Below are 23775 nucleotides of genomic sequence, written 5' to 3' on the forward strand. Positions count from 1 at the left end.
TATATGCTAACAACAAACACACACAGGATGAAATCAGAGAATCACTCCCATTCACAACTGCGCCATTGTGTCCAAAAGGTTACCCGTGTGTTGTATTATCATCATCACTTGATTCTATGAATTTATTGATTTCCTTCTTGATGTCATCATTGACCCATTCATCATTGAGTAGTGAATTGTTACATTTTCATGATTTTGTGCATACTCTGTAGCTTTCCTTTCCACTGATTTTTAGTTTGATCCTATTGTGATCATAAAATTGTTTCAATTTTTCTGTGCTTTTTAATATTTGCATTGTGTCCCAACATGTGGTCTATTTTATACAATGTTCCATGTGCTGCTGAAAAGAATGTGTATTCTGCAGCATTTGAATGAAATGTCCTGTATATATCTGTTTGGTCCATTTGTTCTATGACCTCATTTAATCCAGATGCAACTCTAATTATTTTTTCATGAGATGGCCTGTCAATTGATGAGAGTAGAGTGCTGCAGTCACCCACTACAATTGGGTTTGGTGTTGACTGTGACCTTAGTTCTAGTAGAATTTGTTTGATGAAATTGGGAGCCCTCAAGTATATATGTCTACTCTGTCCTCCTGTTGGAGTCAATTAATCATTATAAAGTCATAATCAATATAAAGTGACTTTCCTTACTGTTCTTGGTCTGCAGTCTACCCATATAAACTAGATACACATGGTGATGCATGCATCTCATTTTCAGTGGCTGGAGGCTCCACTGCACACTTTCTGACCCCTCTCCCTCCTTTCTCTCACTCACTGCCTCTACCTCATAAATGTAGAAATAATAAATAAAAAGGAAATAAAATGTTTTAAAATTGTGTCTTGATTGTGAAACATACTAAAGAACTCCAGATTTATTTACATCCTTGTTAGAAAAATTAGTGTGGTCACAAGAAGACACCCCTGCATTCAGGGACCAGGCTCAGGCAAGAAAGCACTAACCAGCTCCCTGTCTCTCCCCTCTGATGCCTCTCTGGCTTCTCTCATGCAAGCATTACCAGGTTACAACACTTTTCCCAAAGAAAATTATTAAAGGGACCGTGGTCCTTTGTTTTGTTGGATTCCCAAAACCCATCTCTCCATCTACATTTGTAAACACATGGTGACACTTTGGCTTTGTGCTTCCGCCTCTCCATGCAAAAAACTAACTCAGCATATTATGGTGGTGCACAGCTTTATTCCCAGTTCTCAGGAGGCTGAAGAAGGAGGATGGTCATTGATGGTCATACTGATTGATGCCACTATGAAACTGTATGGGGAATTCTATGTCAGTGTGTGATAGAGTAAGTTCTTCAATTGGGGGTGGGAACAATGTTCACTGGAACAGGCTGTTGTCTCAGTTGCTTCTCATTGAAGCTCCTTACAATTCCTGCTTTTGACCAAATCAATTATACATCACTGGGACAGTGACTGACTTTTATGACCAATACACGAGTGCATTAGTTGTTCGGTTAGCTCCCTGCTCCCCCACCCCATCCCAACATTCATTCTTTACATTTTTGCTTTCCTGCACACAATGATTTCTGAGTTACTAACCCTGGTAATCTCCAATCCTCAAATTCACTTGATACTTCTAACTCAGTTATTTTCAGCAATATTTCTAGTTGCATACACGTTTAAAACTTTTTTTCCTTTCAGTTTGCTTTGGTGTTTTTTTAAATACAAAAAATATATCACGATAACTATCCCTTTCACAATTTCCTTTAAGGTTAAAACAATTTAATATTTTTGCATTAAATAAAAATCATATATTTGGGCTGGGGAGATGACTCATTAGTTAAAGGAACTTGCCTGCAAAGCCTGCTGTCATCAGTTGACTTGGGTTCAATTCCCCAGTACCCATATCAAGCTAGAAACAATGCATTGCATGAACTTTGGGTTCCTTTGCAGTGACAAGTGACTTTGATTTCCCAGTCATTCCCTTTCTCTCTTCCTACTTCTTTCCTTGTAAGGTAATAGAAAAGTACATATATTTCATTTAAAAAATATTGTTTTAAAAACACACAAAAATACTATTTTAATTTAACTTTTGAAAGCAGAAGAGTGATAGAGTAAACAGAGATAAACGAGGGAATAGGAACACTGGGGCCTCCAGTCACTGCAAAGGAATGCCAGATGTATGTGTACTTTGTGCATCTGGCCCATGTAGGTAGTTGGGAATCAAATCAGAGTCCTTTTCACTCTCTGGAAAAATGCCTTAATCACTGAGATATCTCCTTAGTCCCAAATCATATTATTATTAAAAATTGATGTCCTGGTTAATAGGGGCTTTTTTGTACCCAATTATATGAAATGTACCTTTATGTACCTTTTCTCTACCAATGTACATCTCCAGCAATTTTCCTTCTTTTAACAGTCATGGAACTCAGAAGGGGCCAGTCTTAGAATGGTTCCATAATTGATTTTTGGCCTTTAAAGGGGTGGAAAAATCAATCCACATGCAGCCTAAATGGCACTTTGATTTTGTCTTTGTCTCTTTTCCTGGGCTATCAGTGCCAACCAGTACCATCCTTTCTGTTTATGTTGGGTAGTGGCTGCAGGACAGAACTCCGTGTATTCTCTACTTGACTATGTAGTTAAACTATACTCAGTAAAACACAGGAATCCACTTAATCTTGAAATAGCTTCATGGTGTATTTCAGGCTAGCCTTGATCCTGCTGTGTACCTGTAGGTGACCCCGTGTTTCTGGTCATCCCGACTCCTCTTCCTAAGGGCTGGGATTACAGTAATGCATCACCATGGCCACTTTATGTGTAGCTACAGAAGGAACCCAGGACTATGTGCATGTGGCTCAGGCACTCTAACAAGCTATTTTCAAATTCTGATATTTTCAGTTGCTGATGAATTTATCACACCATATTTCTATCATCAGTTGAGGACATCTGTGTTTCTTTTCTAGACATTTTAATTCTTATTTCAAAAGGACTTTTAGGACTAGAGTGATGGCTTAGCAGTTAAGACACTTGCCTGTGAAAGCTACAGACCCTCCAGATCCCATGTAAGCCAAGACCCACAAAGGTGAGGCAAAGTCAAGGTGACACGTGTGCATTATGTGGCCCAAGCATTTGGGTTTGATAGCAGTGGCTGAGGTCCTGTTGTGCCAATTCATTCTCTCTGTCTCTCTCAAAAAATACTTTTACTTATTTATGAGGAGAGACAGAGGAAGCATATGGGCACACATAACCTTTGCCATTACAAATGTACTCTTGGATGCATGCACTACTTTTGCATCTGGCTTTACATGGGTACATGAGGACTGAACTCACATGGCACGCTTTTGAAAGCAAGTGCTTGTAATAAGGGAGTCATCTCCCCTGGCAGCAGTCATTTTTATTCTAGCAAGAGACATTTTGGATACCTTAGAATGCATAATGCAATTAACAAACAACATCACTAGGCCCGTGTCAAATAAGCATGTGTTTCAGTGTCTGAAACATAATGCACTATGTTCTTGCCAATGTTGGCTGATTTGCAATCAGAAGGTGACAATGACTTATACTGGACTAAATAACTGGTAGACTTTCTAGACTGTGGCTGGCTATTTGGATGCCTTTCACTCCAGCATGACCTAACTCATGACTCTGCATGACCTAACCAGGAGTGGTTCAAACTGTATGTGTATTTCCTTTCTATGCTTTATATCTTTAAATTCCCCTGTCAAAAATTATGTCTCGAAGTCAGGCATGGTGGAACATGCCTTTAATCCTAGTACCCAGGAGGTAGCAGAAAGAGGATATCTATGATTCCAAAGACAAACTGAGACTACATAGTAAATTCCAGGTCATCCTGGGCTGGAGTGAGACCCTACCTTGAAAAACAAGTAAAATTGTATGCCTCAAGGCAAACCTATAACATAAAATGTTTTGTATACTTACATTGTGATAAATTATAATTTACAAAAACTTAAGAATTATTGTAGTCAGTTTCACATATCTGACAGAAATCACCCAGCCAAGAGCAGCTTGTGGGGAAAATATGTTTATTTTGGTTAACAGAATTGAGGGTAGGCTCCATTATGGCAGGAGATAACAATGGCATGAGCAGAGGCTGGACATCACCTCCTGGCCAACATGAGGTGAACAACAGCAGCAGCGAAGAATCAAAGGCATAGCTAACTTGAAAACAAAACAGCTATGTGAACAGCATACAGAAGTCAATACTAGCACACAAGTGGAAAACATTCAATGTTAGAGAAAACTGTATAATGACACATCTATATCAACAATCATACAAAGCACTGTGCAAAAGGTATAGTGCAAATCACTCCAAATACGATGAAATAGACCAAAAGTAGATTTAAGAAATGAAACTCATGCTTAAATAGAATGACTTCAGCAAGGGAAGATGGCGTTTCCAGGAAAGTAAATGGATACAATTAACATAAGTACAATCGTAATAAGTCATACACCTTTAGAGTTGAAATTGCTTCACATTAAATAGCCTGGAAAACCTGGGTAACATGAAAATCAATCAATGGTGAACATATTATAAAGGATGAATAGTATTCACATTGTCAAAGTGAAGTAAAAAGAAAACAAGGAAAGGAAAACCCAGAAAAAGAGGTATGAAAAACTTTATTACTGTTTTGAAAATTGACAAGTTTTTAAAGGGCTGCCTTTGAGGCAATTTTTATTCCTTTGTGGCTGGAAGTTGTGGTGTAGTGGGCAAGCCCTGGTGTTACATACAGATCATCAGTAGGCAACTGTATGCAGCTTCTTGAGCTCTTAACAGTGGTGGGTGTTAGAGCTACTGAGCTTGGTGGGTCTGCGAACATGGCTGTAAATTTTCACAGCTCTCAGGGCTTTTTTTTTCCAGTGAGAAAAGCCGGAATGGCCGCTTCTCTGGCTTTGCATAGTCTTCTTTCTTTCTTCAGCCTCAACTCTCGCTTCCGCCATACTCTCCTCAGTTCCTCTACTCAGTGCTCCCTTGAAGTGTTCATATGACACTCCCTCAGTTGTCGTCCTGCTGTCGTTACTGCCGCTCCATTTATGAGGTCAGAACACACATTACTATCACTTGACAGGGTGCGAGTGGTTTGGAGGGAGGGAGAAACTGGGGGGATGTATAGCTCAGCTCAGTGGTAGAGGACTGATGCAGCATGCGTGGACGCAAAGGTTCAAATTCCAGATACACTACACACAAAAAGAAGCATAAAATAAAAGCAAAAGAAGGTAAGAACAGATCAAGGAAGAGAGAGAGCAAGGTGGAAGAGCATCTTCCAGCTCACCCAGCAGTATAGCAGGGACAGAGGCTTTGGACCAAATCACCGCACTTGGTTCCTTAGCACCAGTTCCTCGTTAACGCCACCAGGGGCGCAAGCGCTCTCCCAGGCCCAGGCGATGAGGGCTCACAGGGTCATCTGTACTCCATCAAGATTCTTCAAAGCAGAAGTCACGTGCAGACTGCTTAAAACAGTCGTGGCCAGAGTTCCATGCCTCAGGACCTGCACTTACCAGCTGCAGTGACCATGCCTCTCTCCCAAGGCAACCGTGGAAACTTTTAGTACTCTTGTCATCATAAGGGTGGACCACATGGCTGCTTGACTGACTGACCTGCCACTCTAGGGGTCGGACCAGCAAGTGTGATTTCACTAGCTGTCACCTTAGGAAAGTCATTGCCCCGTCCTATGAAGTTTTTGCTTACTTATAGAAAAATGAACGCCAGGGCTTGAGGAAATGGCTAAGCAGTAAAGGTGCTTGCCTGCAGGGCCAAAGGACCCAAGTTAGATTTCGCAGGAACACATATGACAGATGCACAAGGTAGCCGATACATCTGGAGTTTGTTTGCAGTAAATGGAGACCCTTAATGCCCATTCTTCCTATTTCTTTTTGTCACTTTCTCTTTCTCTCTCTCCCTATCCCCCTCTCTCTTTCCCTGCCTCTCTCCCTTCCTCCTCCTTTTCTTCTTCTCCCTCTTTCTGTCAAAATAGATGAAAATACATTATAACAAATAACACCAAGAGGGTACTTATAAGTAGAAATTGAAGAACACATCATTGACATTGTGTTTTGAATACTTCATTTATTTATTTGAGAGAATGAGACAGATTGATAGGCAAGTCCTTGATTATACCTCATTCTGCTTCCTTCAGGTGGAATTTTTCAAATGTAAACATTAAACCCATTTGTCTCATACTCATAATGATAATGTAAGTGGTGAGTGTAAAATCTTTTGTTTTATGAAGATGAGCAAAACTAACAGGATCATATTTTTAAGAGCCCAGTCATTAGGCTGGATAGATGGCTCAGCAGGTATGGGGTTTGCCTGGAGAACCTCTGACCAGGGTTTGATTCTCCAGTACCTGCGGGAAACCAGATGCATAAAGTAGTACATGTATTTAGAGTTCTTGTGCATTGGCTATACTCCCCAGCATGCCCATTCTCTGTTTCTTGCTCTCTCTCACTCTTTCTATCCCTCCCTTCCTCTCACACACACCCGCTCTCTTTACCCACTGAGTTCAACTATTACCTCAATGGCATAGTTACATAATGTGTTAAATTTACTTAATATACATATATGTGGGCTGGAGAAATGGCTTAGTGGTTAAGCGTTTGGCTGTGAAGCCTAAGGACCCCGGTTCGAGGCTCGGTTCCCCAGGTCCCACGTTAGCCAAATGCACAAGGGGGTGCACGTGTCTGGAGTTCGTTTGCAGAGGCTGGAAGCCCTGGCAAGCTCATTATCTCTCTCTCCCTCTCTCTGTCTTTCTCTCTGTGTCTGTTGCTGTCAAATAAATAAATAAATAACAATTAAATATATATATATATATATATATATGTATATATATATATATATATATATATATATGTGCCAGCCTGCAGCACAAGAGTCGAAACAGACCCCGAAGGAGGGAGTGGGAATGAATCTGAGACAAGAACACAAGGAATGGAGCCAAGACAAGTTCTCATCAAGGCTCAGGTTTATTCAAGCAGATACAGGCTTATATACAGAATAAAAAACTTTCATAACAATGCCTAAAGTCAGCTTCACCAGGGCCATACAATATTTAATGTCTCTGTGTCTGGCGCCTGCTTCTTCTAGGCTGTATGATAAGGCCCTGTGCCTGGTGTCTACCTCACGTTAATTGCCTCTGTGTCAAGAGGTCAAAGAGCAGCTGCAGTTCCTGAGGCCGAAGAGAGGCTGCAGCTCCCGACACACACACACACACACACACACACACACACACACACACACACACACACATGCACGCATAGTTTCTTATGAATGGTTAATAAGGGATTGGAAGTTGCCTCTGGATAAAAGGACAAGCATGAGTGTGTGACTTCTGTCTCTCAGAATGCATGATAAAGCTGGACACTGTAGAGGACACCTAGAATCCCAGCACATCTAAGCTGAAAAGGAAAGCAGAGACAGGAGGAATCTTCCAGAAGCTTTGTCAAGTAGTTTGACAAACAGAGTGGTGGTGAATAAAGGCCTTGCCTCAAGCAAGTTGGATGGCCAGAACCAAGACATGAAAATTGTTCTCTGACCTCCACATGGGAGCCATGACCAGAGTGCACCAGCTCACGCATGAATAGACACATCACGGTGCTCAAACACTAACACACACAGACACAGACACAAACCAAAATTATTTTAAATTTATTACTATGATGTTCTAATTTCCCATCAGAGACTTCATGACAAGTTTTAATTTGTAGTAAATTCTAGAACAAATGCAGACATGTAAGTACAGGTAGATATCAATATGCCACTATTTTCACATATATCGGTGGCTATTATTAAAGCTTTAAAAGTATTTAATCATTTCCCTACATTCATTATTGTCTTTTATTTGAAGCCATGTGATCTAAATATTTGTGATTTATATAATTAAGTACTCAAATCCAGAACATTATCTATCTCTATAAGTTCAGGGATTGTTTTGCAATAAATATTTTCTTTGTTTTCTGAGCACAAATTCTCAACTTTTTTATTGGGCTTGTCTTTATGGGATAATCAGCTTCATCAATTTTATGTATGTCTACATGGTTTATATGTTTGATGGGTGTACTATAACTGCAGATAAAATAGTATTAACCTGTATATTAAATATATAGGTGTGTTTAATTCACTGACAAGATTCTCATAAATTCTAGCTGATTTTCACTACTCTACAAGTATTCTGTAAACGGCAATAATTCTATGTTTATATTAACATAATTACATCTTCTTTTTAGGCTCCAACAATTTTAAAAAATCTTAATAATAGTTATGAAAATCAGCATCATATTTTATAATTAGTTACATAAAAATTCAGATTCTTAATACTAAGTTCATGATATTTGTGAGTAATGCATATTTGTCATGGTTAAGTACTGTCTATTGCTCCCTTCTTCTTGCTCATCCTGCTCTACTTCTTCTCTAAACTGGGGTTGGAACCTAGGTCTGGTATATGTTAGGCCCACACTGTCACACTGAGTTATAGCCGTACAACTTTCTATTGAGTCACTTTATCTCCATTTCACTTTTAATTATAAAACCTGTTTTATTCACCAAAAATTATATTGAATCCATTGACATAGGTAGTTTAATAATTTGGTAATTAAATATAGTGATATAATTCTTAATGATTAGAGTTTTCATTTATCTTCTGTGTATATTTCAATTCCAGTCATGCTGCATGTGGCTTAAAGTGGGTGCTAGTGAATTATACCTAGGCCAGCAGGTTTTGCATCATCCAGTTCCCAACTGTGTAAGTGTAGAGATGTGAGCCGCCCACCCAGTTTTGCCATTACTCCAAGGTTATACCTGTTTCCGGAAGTAGTTTCAGAAACAAACGTATACTTTTGTCAGGCTTAGGGTTTTCAGAAGGCTCAGAGTCTTTGATTCCCTCTTTGGAGCAGTCACTGTGAACCATTTGTTTGCCCTAAAGTTATAGTCCCTTTCATCGCATAAGCAGGAATACATATCATCCTTGCAGCCACCATGAAAGAAAGAATCGTCTGCAGCCTGAATTTTTAAAATTTATTTTATTTTTACTTAATTATACAAGATCGAGAGACAGAAAGAGACTGAAAGAGAGAAAGGGAGGGAGAGAGGGAAGGAGAGAAGGAGTGAGGGAGGAAGAGAGAGAGAGAGAGAGGACAGAGAAAAAGAAATGGGCGCGCGAGGTCCTGCAGCCAGTGCAAAGGAACTGCCTGAGCGTGTCCACACACACACACACACACACACACACACACACACACACACACACCCAGAGAGAGAGAGAGAGAGACAGACAGACAGACAGACAGGCCCCTGCTCGGTAGCTGTTCAGCTGTGGTGTCAGTGAGCTCCAACTCCGCGGTCCTTTCAAAACGCAGAAGCCGTTCTCAGTAGACCATTTGCACCAATAACTTGGAGCGAGCACCCCAGGCCGACAGCGTCCATTGCTTCCCAGCCAGCTCCGTTTCCTTAGCCGTGCGCGTCAGCACCGCCCGGGAGGGGCGCGGGCCCCACGCACGACCGCTGCGGCTTCACCTCGTAGAGGACCGCGCCCGAAGGCCTCACACGTGACGACGGCCGCACGCGGACCCAGCGAGGAAGGGGCTGGCGCCGTGGGTGCCCGCCGCGCTGCACGGGGCCCAGCCTGTGGGAGCTGGCACGCGTCACAGGACGAGCCACGGAACGCGCGCGCGCCTTTGTGTCGCCGCCGGAAGTGGGCGTTGCTGACGACGCGCGTGGCCGTGGCCGTTTCCTTGGCGGTGGCCGTGGCCGTGGCGGTGGCGGTGGCTGCGGGCGGAGTCGCCTGTGGTCCGAGCGCCTGCACTGAGGTAAGAAAGGCCCTGGCGTCTTAGCCAGGGCAGCGCCTCCACAGAGCTCACCTTCCGGGGCCCTTCCTCCTCTCGCTCTTCCCTTTTCCCGCCCTGCTCTTCAGGCCGGGCCTGTGAAGGCCGCTCTCTCCGGCGCTCAGACCGTTGGCGGCCAGCGCTCGCCGCTCCGACACCTCTCGCACCTGTTTCCAGTGTGTTCTAGGGAACCCTCTGCCCCGCCTGCCCGTATTGGCTCCCATCGCTGGCCCCTGCCTGCGTTGGAAAAGGGGGTTTCTCTCCTCGGTGTTGGCTGTAGGGAAGGGAATCCTCACCCGAGGGAGGCCTCCAGCCCCCTTAAGAGGTCACAGAGCAGCCTCACGCTCCGCTTCTTCCCGTCATCAGACAGCTTCAGCTTTACCCACGGAAAGTTCATTTAATAACAATGTTTGGTAAAGGACATCTCGAGTCGAAAAGATTGGAATTTTCAAGTCGTCACAACCTTTTTGCTTTTAAAAGTCTTACTCATTTGCATTACAATTCTTTTCTGAGAAGTGTATTATGTACTGCATGCATACATATATTTCAGGTCGGGTCTAAATCTAGCCCACGCTGACGACAAACCCGTGGTGTACCCCAGGCTGTCTTGAAACATACAGTTTTCCTCCTACTTCTGTCTGCTAAATGCTGGGTGAAAGGCACAATGATCATTTGCCCATTGTTGCGCACGCTGTTGGCTGTTGATCCCAGCCCTGCAGAGGCACAGGTAGGAGTACTGCTGTGAATTTGAGGCCGGCCCGTGACTACAAACTAACTTCCGGGTCAGACTGGGGACTGTGAGTCCCTATCCCCAAAAGAAAGATTGAAACAAAGAAAGAAAGGCATGAGCTATCTTACTCAAACCAACTCGTAAATCCTCACGTTTATAAATTGCCCTTCAGGGTGGTGAGGGAATGAGTGGCTGGAGGGGCTTAGATCTTAAGTAACTCTTGCCGTCTTAGCATAGGAAACTGGGGAAAGAAAAGGGGATCAACTCCAGAACAGCGGAACATCAGTGTGGCAGCATTGTGTCTTTTATGAGTCACGGAAAAGAGGCAGCAGGAAGGATGATTCCGAAGTCATGTTTACTTGCAAATCCAGAGGTGTGTTTTCAATTCCCAGTACCACACTAAAGCCACAAACATAAAGTGGAGCATGCTTCTGGAGTTCATTGGCAGTGGCAAGAGGCCCTTGTACCCCTATTATCATTCTTTCTCTCGCTGCTTAGCGGTGCTTTTTTTTTGAGTTAGGATCTTACACTAACCTTAACTGACACTAGGGTGACTTTAAATACTCCTGTATCTCTGCCTCAGGAGTCAGGGTGAGGGCATGTACTCCCACACCTGTACAAAAGTACTTTTATGAGATAGCATTTTCAAAATCTTTTTCAACACTTTATGTATTTGGCCAAGAGAAAGAGGCAGACATGTAGACTTAGGATGGCCCTGCAAGAACCTCTAACAACAGCAGTCAAATTCCAGATAAATGTGCCATCTTGCGCACGGAAGTGACATGAGTTCTGGGGAGTCCATCCTCAGTTTTCAGGCTTAGCAAACAGGCAGCTTAACTGATCAGCCATCTCTTTAGCCTTTGGAAATGAATTTTCAAAAGTCATATAGTTGGAAAATAAACTAGAATGTATCTGATAATTTTGAATAGGTTGAATGTTGTTAAATTATCATTCAGCAGTGTTAGATCATAGAGGAAGAAAAGTGGCCTGCCCTTAATGTAATGTTTTCCGAACTTGAAAGAAGAGTTTAATACCTGTTATGGTTTATCCAAAAATTGAGAAGAGCAGTATTGTTGCAGCTTGACTTGCCTTCTCATATTATCAAACACTAAAACTAGGTCAAAAACTGGCTGTTGCAAATGCCCTTAAAATAGACGAACGCCTTGTCATCTATGCCAGCCATTGTACATGGCAGTTGGTAGGCCTAGATTTCATTTCAGTAGTATGAATTATAAGTTGGTGAATTGTCAATAGTGATATAAGAAGGAAAAATATTGTGGGTGTGTCTCTAAGGGATTCATCTAATGAATTTGTGTGTGTTAATTCAACAATTGTTATGGCTACCTTTTGATGCATTTCATTGCTAATCCATTAAAGCATGCTTTTTCCTTCTCTAGCGCTTGCTCTGAGTATTTTGCTGCCAACACTGAATACACTTCCAGTATGTATTACATGCTGTTTTTGAATATATAAATTGTTTACGTGTACTTTGATGTCAGTTTGTTTGATGTTTGTTGTGAAAAGTCCAAATGTCTCTCTGAATTGTATTGGAAGATAAAGTCTGCATGGTGTTCAGGTATATAAGTGATCAAATATGAAATAATATATGTTATTGTATATCATAAAATATGACACCACCCTTTATTCATGGTTGATTCCATCAGTTACGAGGCATGTGTAACTTAAATCATTAAAGTGGTATGAGGACCAGGTGTGGTATTGTATACTTGTGTACCCAACTCTGAGGAGACTGAGCAAGAGGATTGGAACTTTGAGGACAGGATGAGGGACTTATCAAGTTTCTGTCTCAATATCAAAATAAATAAATAAATAAATAAAAAGTCAATATTACAGGGTTAGTGGCAGATTAAATATGAGTACCACTCTCACACCTATCCTGTTCATCACCTCCAGGGATATGGTGGTAGATACTGAAGTGACTCAAAATTCATCAAATTCACGGCTGGGGATATAGCTTAGCATTACACACAGTTGATTTCATACACTAAGGACCCATGTTCCATTCCCTAGTACCCACTTATGCCAGAGGCACTGGGACAAATTAATTTGTTCCTCATTTGCAGTGGCTAGAATACTTGCCATGTCCATTCACTCTCTCTCTCTGCCTGTTAATATTTGCACTAAGGAGGCCAATACAGGATGATCATTGTGAGTTCCAGCATATATCATAAATTCCAGGTCTAAGTGGGATAGAGCTTGATTCTGCCTTAAATAGTAAAATGAGAACAATAAAAACAAAAAAATCTTTGAAGCCAGTTATGTAGACTGCTAAGTGCTCACCCCAAACAGACTAACAAGTCTTGCCCTAAAGAAACTAACATTCATTCTAGAAGAGGAGTTGAAAGAATAAAATAGCCATAGTGCAGGAAATATATGTTGTGATGTTACCTACACACACACACACACGAGACACATGGAGAGAGAAGGGGGGCTGACTGCTACATTTTTGATCCTACAGTGAAGGCTGGTAAACCCACGGAAGAGGGGGAGTAGTGGATTGAAGTGGAAGAGAGGGAGCATAACAGTATATACCCTTGGACATAGGACCAGTATGCAAGATGTTCATACCCCACAGTTCTCAGTTTACAAAATATACTTGGTGTAAGGCAGTGGACTTATCTTTGTAGTAGAATGTTTGCCTAGTATGCTCAATGCCCAAGGTTTGGTTTCTAGCAACTAAATAACTGGTATGTTTTTTTGTTTTTTTGTTTTTTTTTAATTTAACAAAGGAGATTAGAGTTTACCTAAATTACCAGTAACTGAGCAATAAAGCTTTCTGGTAGTTCTCTGACATATGCCTCCATATGGGCAGTTACATATAAAGTATGTGACTCAAAAGTTTTCCCAGTCTATCAGCTGCTGACATGGTCTAAAATTTACTGTTGATGGGAGGGATTAAATTAATGGAAACTTAAAAGAATTTGATCAGCAATGCTCCATGTGTATTCTTATACTACAAAAATAGAAAAGATTGCTGGTTAAGAAGAATTTGGTGGGGTGGTGAAATAGATTACCAGTGAAGGGATTTGCCTGAGAAGACTAATGTCGTTGGGTCAATTTTCCTGCACCCATGTAGGCCAGATGTACAAGGGGGCACATGCATTTGGAGTTTGCTTGCAATGGCTAATGGCCCTGGCACACCCATTCTATCCTTTTATCTGCCCCTCTCACACTCTCTCAAGTAAATGAAATAACAATAAAAGCTTTACCAAAAGAAGATTTTAGCTAGAAACATTAGCTTTCCAAACCTCTATGACTTTTTTCCTTCCTATTCATTCTGCTCTTTAAGTCACTGCCTTGATGATTTGCATGTGGATCATGGTTACCAACCAAGTTGATGCTTAACACTATCCAAGCAAATCTATCTTTTACATTTCCACATTGACTTCTGCACTCCATGTATGTTTCCTGGCTTATATACTTCTGGTCAAATGTGAATTGTTACCTTACTTTTATCCTTACCTTCAAGGGAAAGCCCCACATGCTCGTAAGGGGGTAATCTCATAAGGTCCTACTATACTTTATACTTAACTGTGCTTCTCTCTCTCTCTCTCTCTCAGTGGACTCTCCAGACCCTGAAAGACTGCTACAATGTCCTTATGTTAAAAGTCACCACATCAGGGCCTGCAGGTTTCCTTATCACCTTATCAAGTGCAAAAAGGTAAGCTACTTTTAGGCTACTTTTTCTTTGTAATTCACCCATTCATTACATTTGAGTTGCTTTACATGTCTAGATTTTAGCTGCTATGGTTGCATATGCCTTTAGTCAAGGCACTCAGAAGGATCATTGTGCGTACAGGGACGGCATGACCGTGGAGGTGCCCTACCCTAAGTTTTAGAATGGTAAAAATCATTAAAAGGTAGATATTTGAAAAGTGCAAGTAATTTTAACCTAAATGATTTCTTTCTCCCACCTTCCCTGCCTTTTTTCTTTTACTGATCCTTTCCTCCCTTTTCCCTTTCCTCCTTCATTTACTTGTGAGTTTGCTTTAGTGCATATGCAAACCAGACCATCTAGCCTCTACAGCAAGTTTCCAGACCCATATGTCTGGCATAACTTATGTACTGAGGGATCAGAGCCAGGCTGTCAGGCTTTGCAAGAAAGTATCTTTAGATTCTGCTCCATCTTGCCAGCCCCAAACTGAAATGGTTAAATGAATGTCAAAATGGTTTGGCGAGTCCATTTTTGGTTAAATGCCAACACTGACTGGAAGGGAGTGCATCAGTATTTTCTCTTTGGTTTTCTTCCCTCAACTGGTGGCAATATCATCCTTTCAAAACAGTATCTCTTGAGTAATCTTCTGTAAGTATTTCTCTGTCAGATGGGAAAGAATGGGCATGCTATAGCCGTTTTCATCTGCCTCTCAGGCTGGTTTAAAACTCACTGCTTCTGCAGCTTGGACCTTGTGAGTGGTGGAGCGTAAGGCGTGCATACCACATCTGGAAACCTTAGTTTGAGACAGGATTTCTCACTGAATCTGGAGATCATAGAATGAATTAGACTCAGTAGATAATAAGCCTTGGAATCTGTTCTCTCCACCACCCAAGGTATGGGATCATGTGTCATCATTTTCCTCTTTACAAGAATGTTGGTAATCCACACCAGGTCCTCATCATTGTGCCTCAAGCACTTTATTAACTCAAGCTTCACCTCAGCTCACCTTTTTGTTTAGAATAATGTTCCATGTCGTACAACATGTGTATTATAGTGTGTGTGTGTGTGTTTGTGTGTGTGTGTGTGTGTGTAGTATATTTTCATCAAATTCACTCAACCCTTGCCCTTTCTAATCCCTGCTGCATTTTGACTGAATTTTTCTCTTCCCAAATAAACAAACTTTGGCTTTCAGGAGAGAGAGAGTGAGAGACACAGAGAGGATCAGGTGGGCATGCCAGAACTCCAGCCTTTGCAAACTGTCTTTATATGCAGGGTGTGTGTGTGTGAGAGAGAAAGGGGGACGGGGATGGGAATGAATTTGTGTTGCTTTCATGAGCATGATTGAGAGGCTATTTTGCAGAACAGGGACAATGTGTAGGTGGCCAAGCCACATCTTTTCTGCATTCTTAATTGGTACATTTGCCAAAGCATTTGGTGAGTAATAGTAGATCTTGGTTTTACTTTAATACAAGATTTTGGTTTAATACATGAGTGTTTTCCTATAAGTTATTTCCTATCATTTGAATTTTCTGTTTACCTGAGATTACTAATGTAAATATCATATTCTTGAGAGTCACTTTGTGTTGCTTGAAAAGTGTGTCCCTGCATTAATCTGAAAAACATCACTTGTCTGTATCCTCTGCAGCTATTTTCCCATGCCTGTACTACATTACATTACATTACATTACATTAGCGGGAACACTGCACCCATGCATATGGGTTGCATTCTAGTGTTATGGTCCATCCTGAATATCACCTTTTAAAGACATGCACAGAACTGTGCCACTACAGATTTTACTTTCTGCGAGACCCTTGTGATACCAAGAAAAAAATTAGGAAATACACTTTGAATTGATTGCTTACGTCTGTATAAACATAGAAATTTGGTGTCAATCTTGACAGTCATCAGGAAGAGGCTTACATTTTGATGATTTTGAAATAATGTCTTTTCATTCTTTGTATCAATAAACTCTTCCCTCTTAATTTTCTATTAGGGATATACCCACTGTACCTGAGCTGCACATTTGTTGGGAACTTGAGAAGAGCCAGTAACAGTAAAAGGCTGACACACCATCCTTGGCTTTAAGAAATCCAAACAGTTAACCAATCCCTTTCTTTTGATTCCACAGAATCATCCTGATGTTGCAAAAAATTTGGCTACATGTCCATTCAATGCTCGTCACCTGGTTCCAAGGGCTGAACTGAGTCATCATATCTCAATATGTGATGACAGGTGTTGTATAGAGCAGGATGAGGGTAAGCCTGGATAGTTCAAAGGTTCCCAAACTACAACTGACTCATTCATGTGTACATTGTGCTATATTGTGAGCAGAACTCTACTTTCACCTTCAGAAAAATAGCACATTGTGTGTCTCCCAAGATTTCTATAATTATGTGACCAGACAATGTTCTATCCTAAAAGCCTGATTCATATTCTTGGGGCTGGTTATGAGCTCAGTTTGTAAAGTGCCTGCCTAATATGCAATAAGTTCTTTCTTGATCCCCAGAATTAAATGAATCTGATGTGAACACATTTTCTGTAATCTCAGCACTCAGGGCGGAGGCAGGAGGACCAGGGATCTCCAGGGCATCCTTGGTTACATAGTAACTATAAAACTAGCCAGGACTAAATGGTGCCATCTCAATATATAGCTGGATATACTTATTTCTGTATATAGATATCTGTATCTTTTTCAGTTTCCTTGTTTTTCTTTAATTGCCTTATGTGTGATGTTTGTCTTTGTTTCTGTTTCCTTTTTTTCTCTTGACAAATTTGTTCTAGCCATGGTTTATACAAAGCAACCTGATGAGACTGTAATGCCTTTTGCACAGGAACTTGGCAGTCCCTCATTTATATGTAAATAACTTGTCTTGCAGTCAACCCAACCAGGAACCCTGGACAAGACACTCTGCCCAAGAACACATGGCAGTACCCTCCTTGTGATGAAGACTGGGATCTAGGTAAGTGCCTGTACATCCTTTTCTTCAACATATGTAAATCTCAAGTCATTTGCTCAAAACAGAAGGAAACTTTTCTTTTTTTACTTTACCATATTGCTCAAAAAGCCATATTATTTTTCATGGGTCCCCTCCCTCGCCAATTGAACTCATTTGTATCACCATGCAAACATGTAGAATAGCCGATGCCTCTTGACTGGCAAAATCAGTTCTTCACATCTGCTTCCTCTTGTAAATTCTATTGTGATATCTGTGTTTGATTGTTATGAGGGAGGGTTAATATTCTGTATTGCTCTGTGTTCATATATTGTAATTAAATTTCTGCTTCTATGTCACATTGAGGGTAAATGATCAAGTTGAACTTGCATTATAAACTTAGAGGTAGTATTGATCATCATACCATGAACTATAATTGTGTCTTATGTTGGTTATCACAAATGAATTTTTGCTTCCTTTGGCAGAATTGGCTGAAGAGAATAACAGCACCCCATTTATCTGGGGCACAACCAGGTTCTGTGAGAATAAATGGTAAATGTATTGGTCTTACTCTGTTCACTATCTCCCAAAAGCTATGTGCTCCATTAAAAAAAACAATAAAGGAAAACAAAAATGGAACAAAGAAAGAAGAAAAGAAAGAATGATAGAAAAAAAGAAGGAAAGGGAATGGATGGAAAGGCTAGAGGAAAGGAAAGTCAAGATGTGAGGCAAAGCAAGAGGCCAGAGTCTAGGCATGAAGCAAGAGACAAGGCAAAAAGGGAAGGCAAAATGCCAGGAGAAACAAGAGGCAAATACAGGGGACGCAAGGGTAATGTCTGGGTAGACCAAAGAAAGGCGAGAAGGAAGCAAGGCAAGGCAAGAGTCAAAGTGATGAAAGATGCCAGGTAATACAAGAGGGCAGGAAAGAGACAGGGAAGCCTATAGGCAAGGTGAATTCATTTCAGGCAAGGCGTCTGATAAATGAATAGGCAAAGCAAGGGGCAAGGGAGGGAAGGACAACTGTGAGGCGAGGTGAGGTGAGAGGTGAGGCAAAATAAGGCAAGGCAAATAAGAGACAAGAGCATGGCAAGAGCCCAGGCAAGGCATGGCCACTTAGGGCAAGAGGCCAAGCCAGGCAAGGGAAGAGGCCCTATAAGGCAAGAGAGGATATTAGGCAAGGAATTGGAAGAGTCAAGCCAAGAGGAAGGTTTGCCCTGAAGCATGGCCAGGAAAGAATGAGCAAAGACAATGAGCCAGGTAGTGCTATAATCCGGCACACAAGGTGAAAGGCAAAGCCAGAGGAAGGGTGCATAGCCAGGGAAGAGGCAAGGCAAGGGAAAAGGAGAGGCCAGAAAGGCAAGGGACCAGGAAGGCAACCAGCAAGCATAGAAAGTGGCATTTCAGGTGACAAGAGGTCACAAAAGAGACAAGAGGACTGGCAATTCTAGAGGGCAGAAAAGAAGGAAGGTTATGCAAGAGTTCACACAAGACAAAAGTAAGGCAAGGAAAGGTGAGATTGCATGAAAGGCAAGAGAGTAGATAGGCAAGAGGTCATTCAAGTAAAGAGGCAAGGTAAAGCAAGACAAGTGGGCAGGCCATACATAACGTAAGGCAAGGGGCAAGGTAAGGCACCAGCAAATATAATGCTAGGCATGAGGCAAGATGAGTAGGCATGCCTGGCAAGAGACATTGCAGGGAAAGGAAAAGCAACGCTAATCAACAGACAAGGCAAAGGGAAGCACGGCCAGTCAACAGACAAGGCAGGGAGAAAGGCAAGAGGGGAGCATATGCAACAGGCCAAAGAAAGCATGAGGTGAAGCAAGGCAAGAGGCAAGGTAGGGAGGCAAGTTCATTCAAGGGCACAACAAGGTTGTGGAAGAGGCAAAGCAATGCAGGATGCATTGAAGGGCAAGGCTGAAGGCAAAGCAATTCAAGAGCATGCCAAAGCAAGAGACTAGGCAAGGAAAGAGGCCAGGCAAGGATAGAGGCAATACAAGGCAAGTGACAAGGTAGGACATGTCAAGGCAAGACAACAGGCTAGTCATGAAACAAGGTAAGGGAAGAGATAAGGTGAAGCAAGACATATAGGGCATGACAAAGGAAAAGCTATGTCAAGGCAAGAGGAAGGCAAGCAAGAGGAAAAGTAAGAGAAAAGTTAATACAAGAGGAAAGGCAATGAATCTACTACAGGTAATTTTGTTCCTTGATACAAGATCATGGTCTTCGTACTTAACAGCTAAAGCACAAAAATGTTACCTTACTGTGTTACAGAGGTGCATTACTGCCAGGGATTCTTGTTTTATTTTTATCGTAAGTTCCTTAAATTTTTTATTTATTGTCAAAGAGAATAAATGAGAATGTGGGCAGCAGGACTTCTTACCACTGCAAATAATGTCTACGTACATGTGCTACTTTGTACATCTGGATTTATGTTATATGGGTGCTGAGGAATTGAAACTGGCAAAGCCAGCTAAGCAACCAAATGTCTTTAATTGTGGAGGAAACTATCCATAACTGTAGGTAGTATGCTTGTGTCGTGACTGCTATTTTCTTCTCTGTTTTTTTTTTTTATGCCACATTTGCATTGTCAACAAAGTCATACAAAAAAAAATAAAAGATAAACTAAGGAAAAGATAACTTGCTCACAGCACAAACATGTGAAGCAGAGTTGTGATTCCCTGGCACCCATATAAATACCATTAGACATATCCACAGGCTTGCAGTCTCAGTTCTCAGGAGGTAAAGATAGGGTTCCTGGGCCAAACTGAGGGAGAATACATCTGTGTGTTCAAGGGAAAGACACTGGCATGGTATGTAAAGTGAAGTATCCTCAAGGAAGACAGCCAGTGCCATTTTCACATATGTTGCGTTAATGATCCTGTCATTTAACAAGGCATTGGATGTTACTATTGTTAATCTTAATTTCTAGAAAATGAAACATTTTTTCGCATCCTAATGAATATTCAGAATAGAGAACATAACAAAGAAGTGGAAATAGAATAAAAGTTGCTGGAAATGTATTTGCATTTTAGATTAAAGTAGGTCGTCTTTGCCTGAGATTAAAGTCACATTCTGAGAAATGATGTGAGCCTCCCAGAAAAATATGCCTATACTGACATAATGGTATTCTTCTTTGCTTGCATGGTTATTGTAGTCCTGTAAGCAACGCAGCTATGGAACCTAAAAGTAATCTGGCTTCAGGCAAGCAAGTTCCAAAGACTCTGCCATGGAAAACAGTAAGTAACATAGAGACAGATTGCTTCTACACTGTTTCACTGTGTTGGCCACAGCAGAATGTTGAGTGCCTCGCTCCAGTCAAACATGCTGCATTTCAGCAGCGAGGCCACTTCTTGGTCTCTGCTCCCTTGGTAGTACTGTGCTTGCAAGTGCACATGACCACTCCTAGATGCTTTGTATGGATTCTAGAGACTGTAACTTGGGCAGTTTCAGCCTTCTTGTCTTGACTTTCATGTCTGCACACAAAGGACCTACATCAGTCAGCTCTTGAGCCCTTAATATAAACTTCCTAATGTTACTTCGACATCCAAATTTCTTTCAAGTCTTTATTATAATTTGGCTACATTTTGAGTGAATAGAGGATTGCCTTTAAACATCTCCTTTGTTATGTATTTTTATTTTCCAATACAATGTTCACTAAATGGGATTCCAAAAGGCTTGTACAGAGGACTGGGGAAATGGTTCACTGGGTAAGAATGTTCTTACATAAGACCTAAGGGTCTGATTTTCCTTGCGTTCTGTACCCCAGCATCCACATAAACAGTTGGGTATGTCCACCTACAGGTGTAATCCCAGTTCCTTTGTGGAGTGGAGACTGAAGAATTGGTCAGGCTCACTTGTCAGCCAGCTAGACTAAAAATGGCAGCTTCAATTTCTATGAGACTCCATGTAGAGAAGACATGCAGCTGAACAGAAGACACCAGAAATTCTCCATGATCTGCACACATGAGCACAAGGCATATCACGTGTACATACACCTCATACACATACTACAGACCTGCTTAATAGAGCCAGGCATGTTAGCATACACCTGGTATTTTAGCACTTGGGAAGCTGATGCAGAAGGATCAGGAATTCAGGCACTCACCATGCTTTTGTGTTACTGTCTAAAAAACTTGATAGGTAAAGAACTACATACCTTTTATTTTAAGTGTTATCCTTTCACTATTTTTTTTTAATATTGTTTCTCTGTGTACCATAAGAACCAGTTATCTTTGTTGAGTACATATTGAGAATGGAGTAAATTTCATTTGGCACAGTAGGTTAATGTAGAAATTTTGTATTCATAGGTGGATATGGACAGTAACTGAACATCTTTCACAAGTAAGTGTTCCGATTCCATTTTATTATGTCTTCAGATGGTAACTAGACTGAACTGGGTCAAAAGCATTTTGGATCCAATTTTCTTTCAGATTATGATGCCAAATTAAAGTTTGGGCTACGTAGTTTTTAAAGTATATAGTCTAAATTAGGGCCTTAAACAATAATGAACTAACACTTAGTAGTTAACTTAGAATTGTGCCTGGATCCTGCACTCATCCATTAGGCAGAGGTAGAAACATTTCCAGGAGTATGAGCCTATCATGCAACCACTTTTATATTCTAAGTCAGGTTACAATAGAGTAAGGCAGTTCCTGCAAGGAACAAAGAAGAAGAAGCAGGAGAAGAAAACAGAGAAGGAAAAAGGGAGGAGAGAAGAAGAAGAAGACAAAATGAGAGGAAGAAGAAAAGAAGAAGGAACCATATATTGAATAGTGCTGGATAAATAGGAACTGTGAATTCCTTTCTGATATCACTAGATATTTAGTGATCAGACACCATAAATTCTATTCAGCTTCTGAAAGCACCTCTTACAATGAAAACCTCGAAGTTTCTGCATATAAAGCACAGACATTTATCCTTTGAATTGAACTTTTTGCTGTTATACTATGGAAACAACTTTTTCTATGAAAGTCATGATTTAAAGGAAATTTGCCACTGTTTGGTAAGATTTTTCTTTTTAATTCAGAAGTACTATCTTTGTACGGGGCTTTGAACTAACGATTTAAAGCTAAAATATACCTGTGTACTGAGATTATTTGGGTCCCCATTATATCCAGTAATTTTTAGTCATCTTAATTAAAATAACTGAAGCATATTTGAAGTAACTTTAGCAGAATTCTCTAGCTTTGTGCAAAGATCCATTAGAAGTAGGAGTATGAATTATTCCTTAAGGAGCAAGTGTGAAAAACTAGATGTGTTCTAGAGAGATTGTTCAATGGTTAAAGCCACATCCTCAGAAACCTTGATATCCTGGGCTTGATGACTCAGTACCCACATAAGAACAGACACTTATGTGACATGTGAATGTGGATTTTATTGTGGTGGGAGCAGTCTGTGGCATGCCTTGATCTCTCTTTCTGTCTCTACATTTGCAAGTAAATAAACAAAAATAAATTGGTGGATGTGGTGATACAAAACTAATCCCAAAAGCAGAGATATACAAACAGGAGAGAAAATGTCTTGAAAATCATAATTGGCTTCATAAGTTTGAGGACAGCCTAGTCCAAAAAGATCATCCCACCCCCCTTTTATAAAACTACATGCTGTGAGGGGAGAAAGCTCCTCAGTTAAAGCTCTAGATGGCAATCTTTGGTCCAGGTTTAGTTCTTCAGCTAACCCCATAAAGCCAAATGTAGAAGTGTGCACAAGCACATTATCTTCATTTTAATTAGCACAAAATCTTGCCATTCACACACATAGAAACACATAAGAACAAACACATAGGCTCACACTGACAAACACAAGCAAACAAATGTAAATAGTCAACTTTTCCATGGAATATTCACTTTAAAAGTTATATGTAAGCAATCACCTATACCTATTATTTTGTTATGAGCAAGTAAGGCTACCTTACAAGAGAAAATTTATGTTAGTAACATAAATTGAATGCAATCATTGGAGAACTGTTCAAAATACACAGATCCTAGGGTCATATCTCCTCACTTGTTGAAATGTGAAGAACCACAGTTTGACATAATATGTATACATTGATGGCTGCATAGATTTTAATTCAGTTAGCCAAGTTCCATGTATACAGTGATACTAAAGAGGGAAGGTTCAGAAGCCTCTTGGCATTCTCCCATTATCCACAATGGACACCTAAGACCACAATTTAGAAGTAGCTGGGTTGTATGTGTGTCTCCCATATGTCTGGTATTATGCAGTTAAAGGAAGTAAGAACTTTTTTTTTTTCTCATTTCCTTACAGATGCCAGAATATAGAAGAATCTTTCTTATTCCTGCTGTCCAAGAGTTCTTATATGTTTTATTCCAAGTGTAGTGATACATAACAGTAAACTATATGATTTTCAACCTTAAAAGCACCTGCCCAATTTCTTCCTCTACAAGTCTGTAATGCCTCAGTTATTTGGCCCCAGAATCCTTTAGAATATTGGTGAGGTAGACACCTTTGTAGTTTAAACACATACTGTGCAAAATTTACAATTCACACCATTCTAGTTACTGAAACATAGTGCTGTACTGTTACCATAAAGGATCTGGCTAGCATGGACTGGAAAGAGGTTTAAACTGCATTACTTTACTCTGAAAAGCTAGGACCAATTTGTTTTAAGCAATTATGAAAATGAG

At 40.7% G+C, this 23775-nt stretch overlaps 1 protein-coding gene across 2 annotated transcripts; it reads left to right on the forward strand.

Moving 5' to 3' along the window:
* Positions 1–9692: 9692 nt before the first annotated feature.
* On the forward strand, positions 9693–23507 carry LOC123457081 (gametocyte-specific factor 1-like). 2 transcript variants are annotated; one of them, XM_045141167.1, is made up of 9 exons: positions 9693–9773; positions 11916–11959; positions 14100–14200; positions 16324–16450; positions 17072–17155; positions 17614–17680; positions 20283–20364; positions 21436–21469; positions 23396–23507. In XM_045141167.1, coding segments are annotated over exons 2-8 (483 nt in total). In that variant the 5' UTR covers positions 9693–9773; positions 11916–11958; the 3' UTR covers positions 21457–21469; positions 23396–23507. The 2 variants fall into 2 exon arrangements, with proteins under 2 accessions (XP_044997102.1, XP_044997101.1); XM_045141166.1 differs by lacking the exon at positions 9693–9773 and adding an exon at positions 10485–10515.
* The last annotated feature ends 268 nt before the right edge of the window (positions 23508–23775 follow it).

The sequence above is a fragment of the Jaculus jaculus genome, chromosome Y (genome assembly GCF_020740685.1).
Source record: "Jaculus jaculus isolate mJacJac1 chromosome Y, mJacJac1.mat.Y.cur, whole genome shotgun sequence".
Taxonomy (NCBI): Eukaryota; Metazoa; Chordata; class Mammalia; order Rodentia; family Dipodidae; genus Jaculus; species Jaculus jaculus.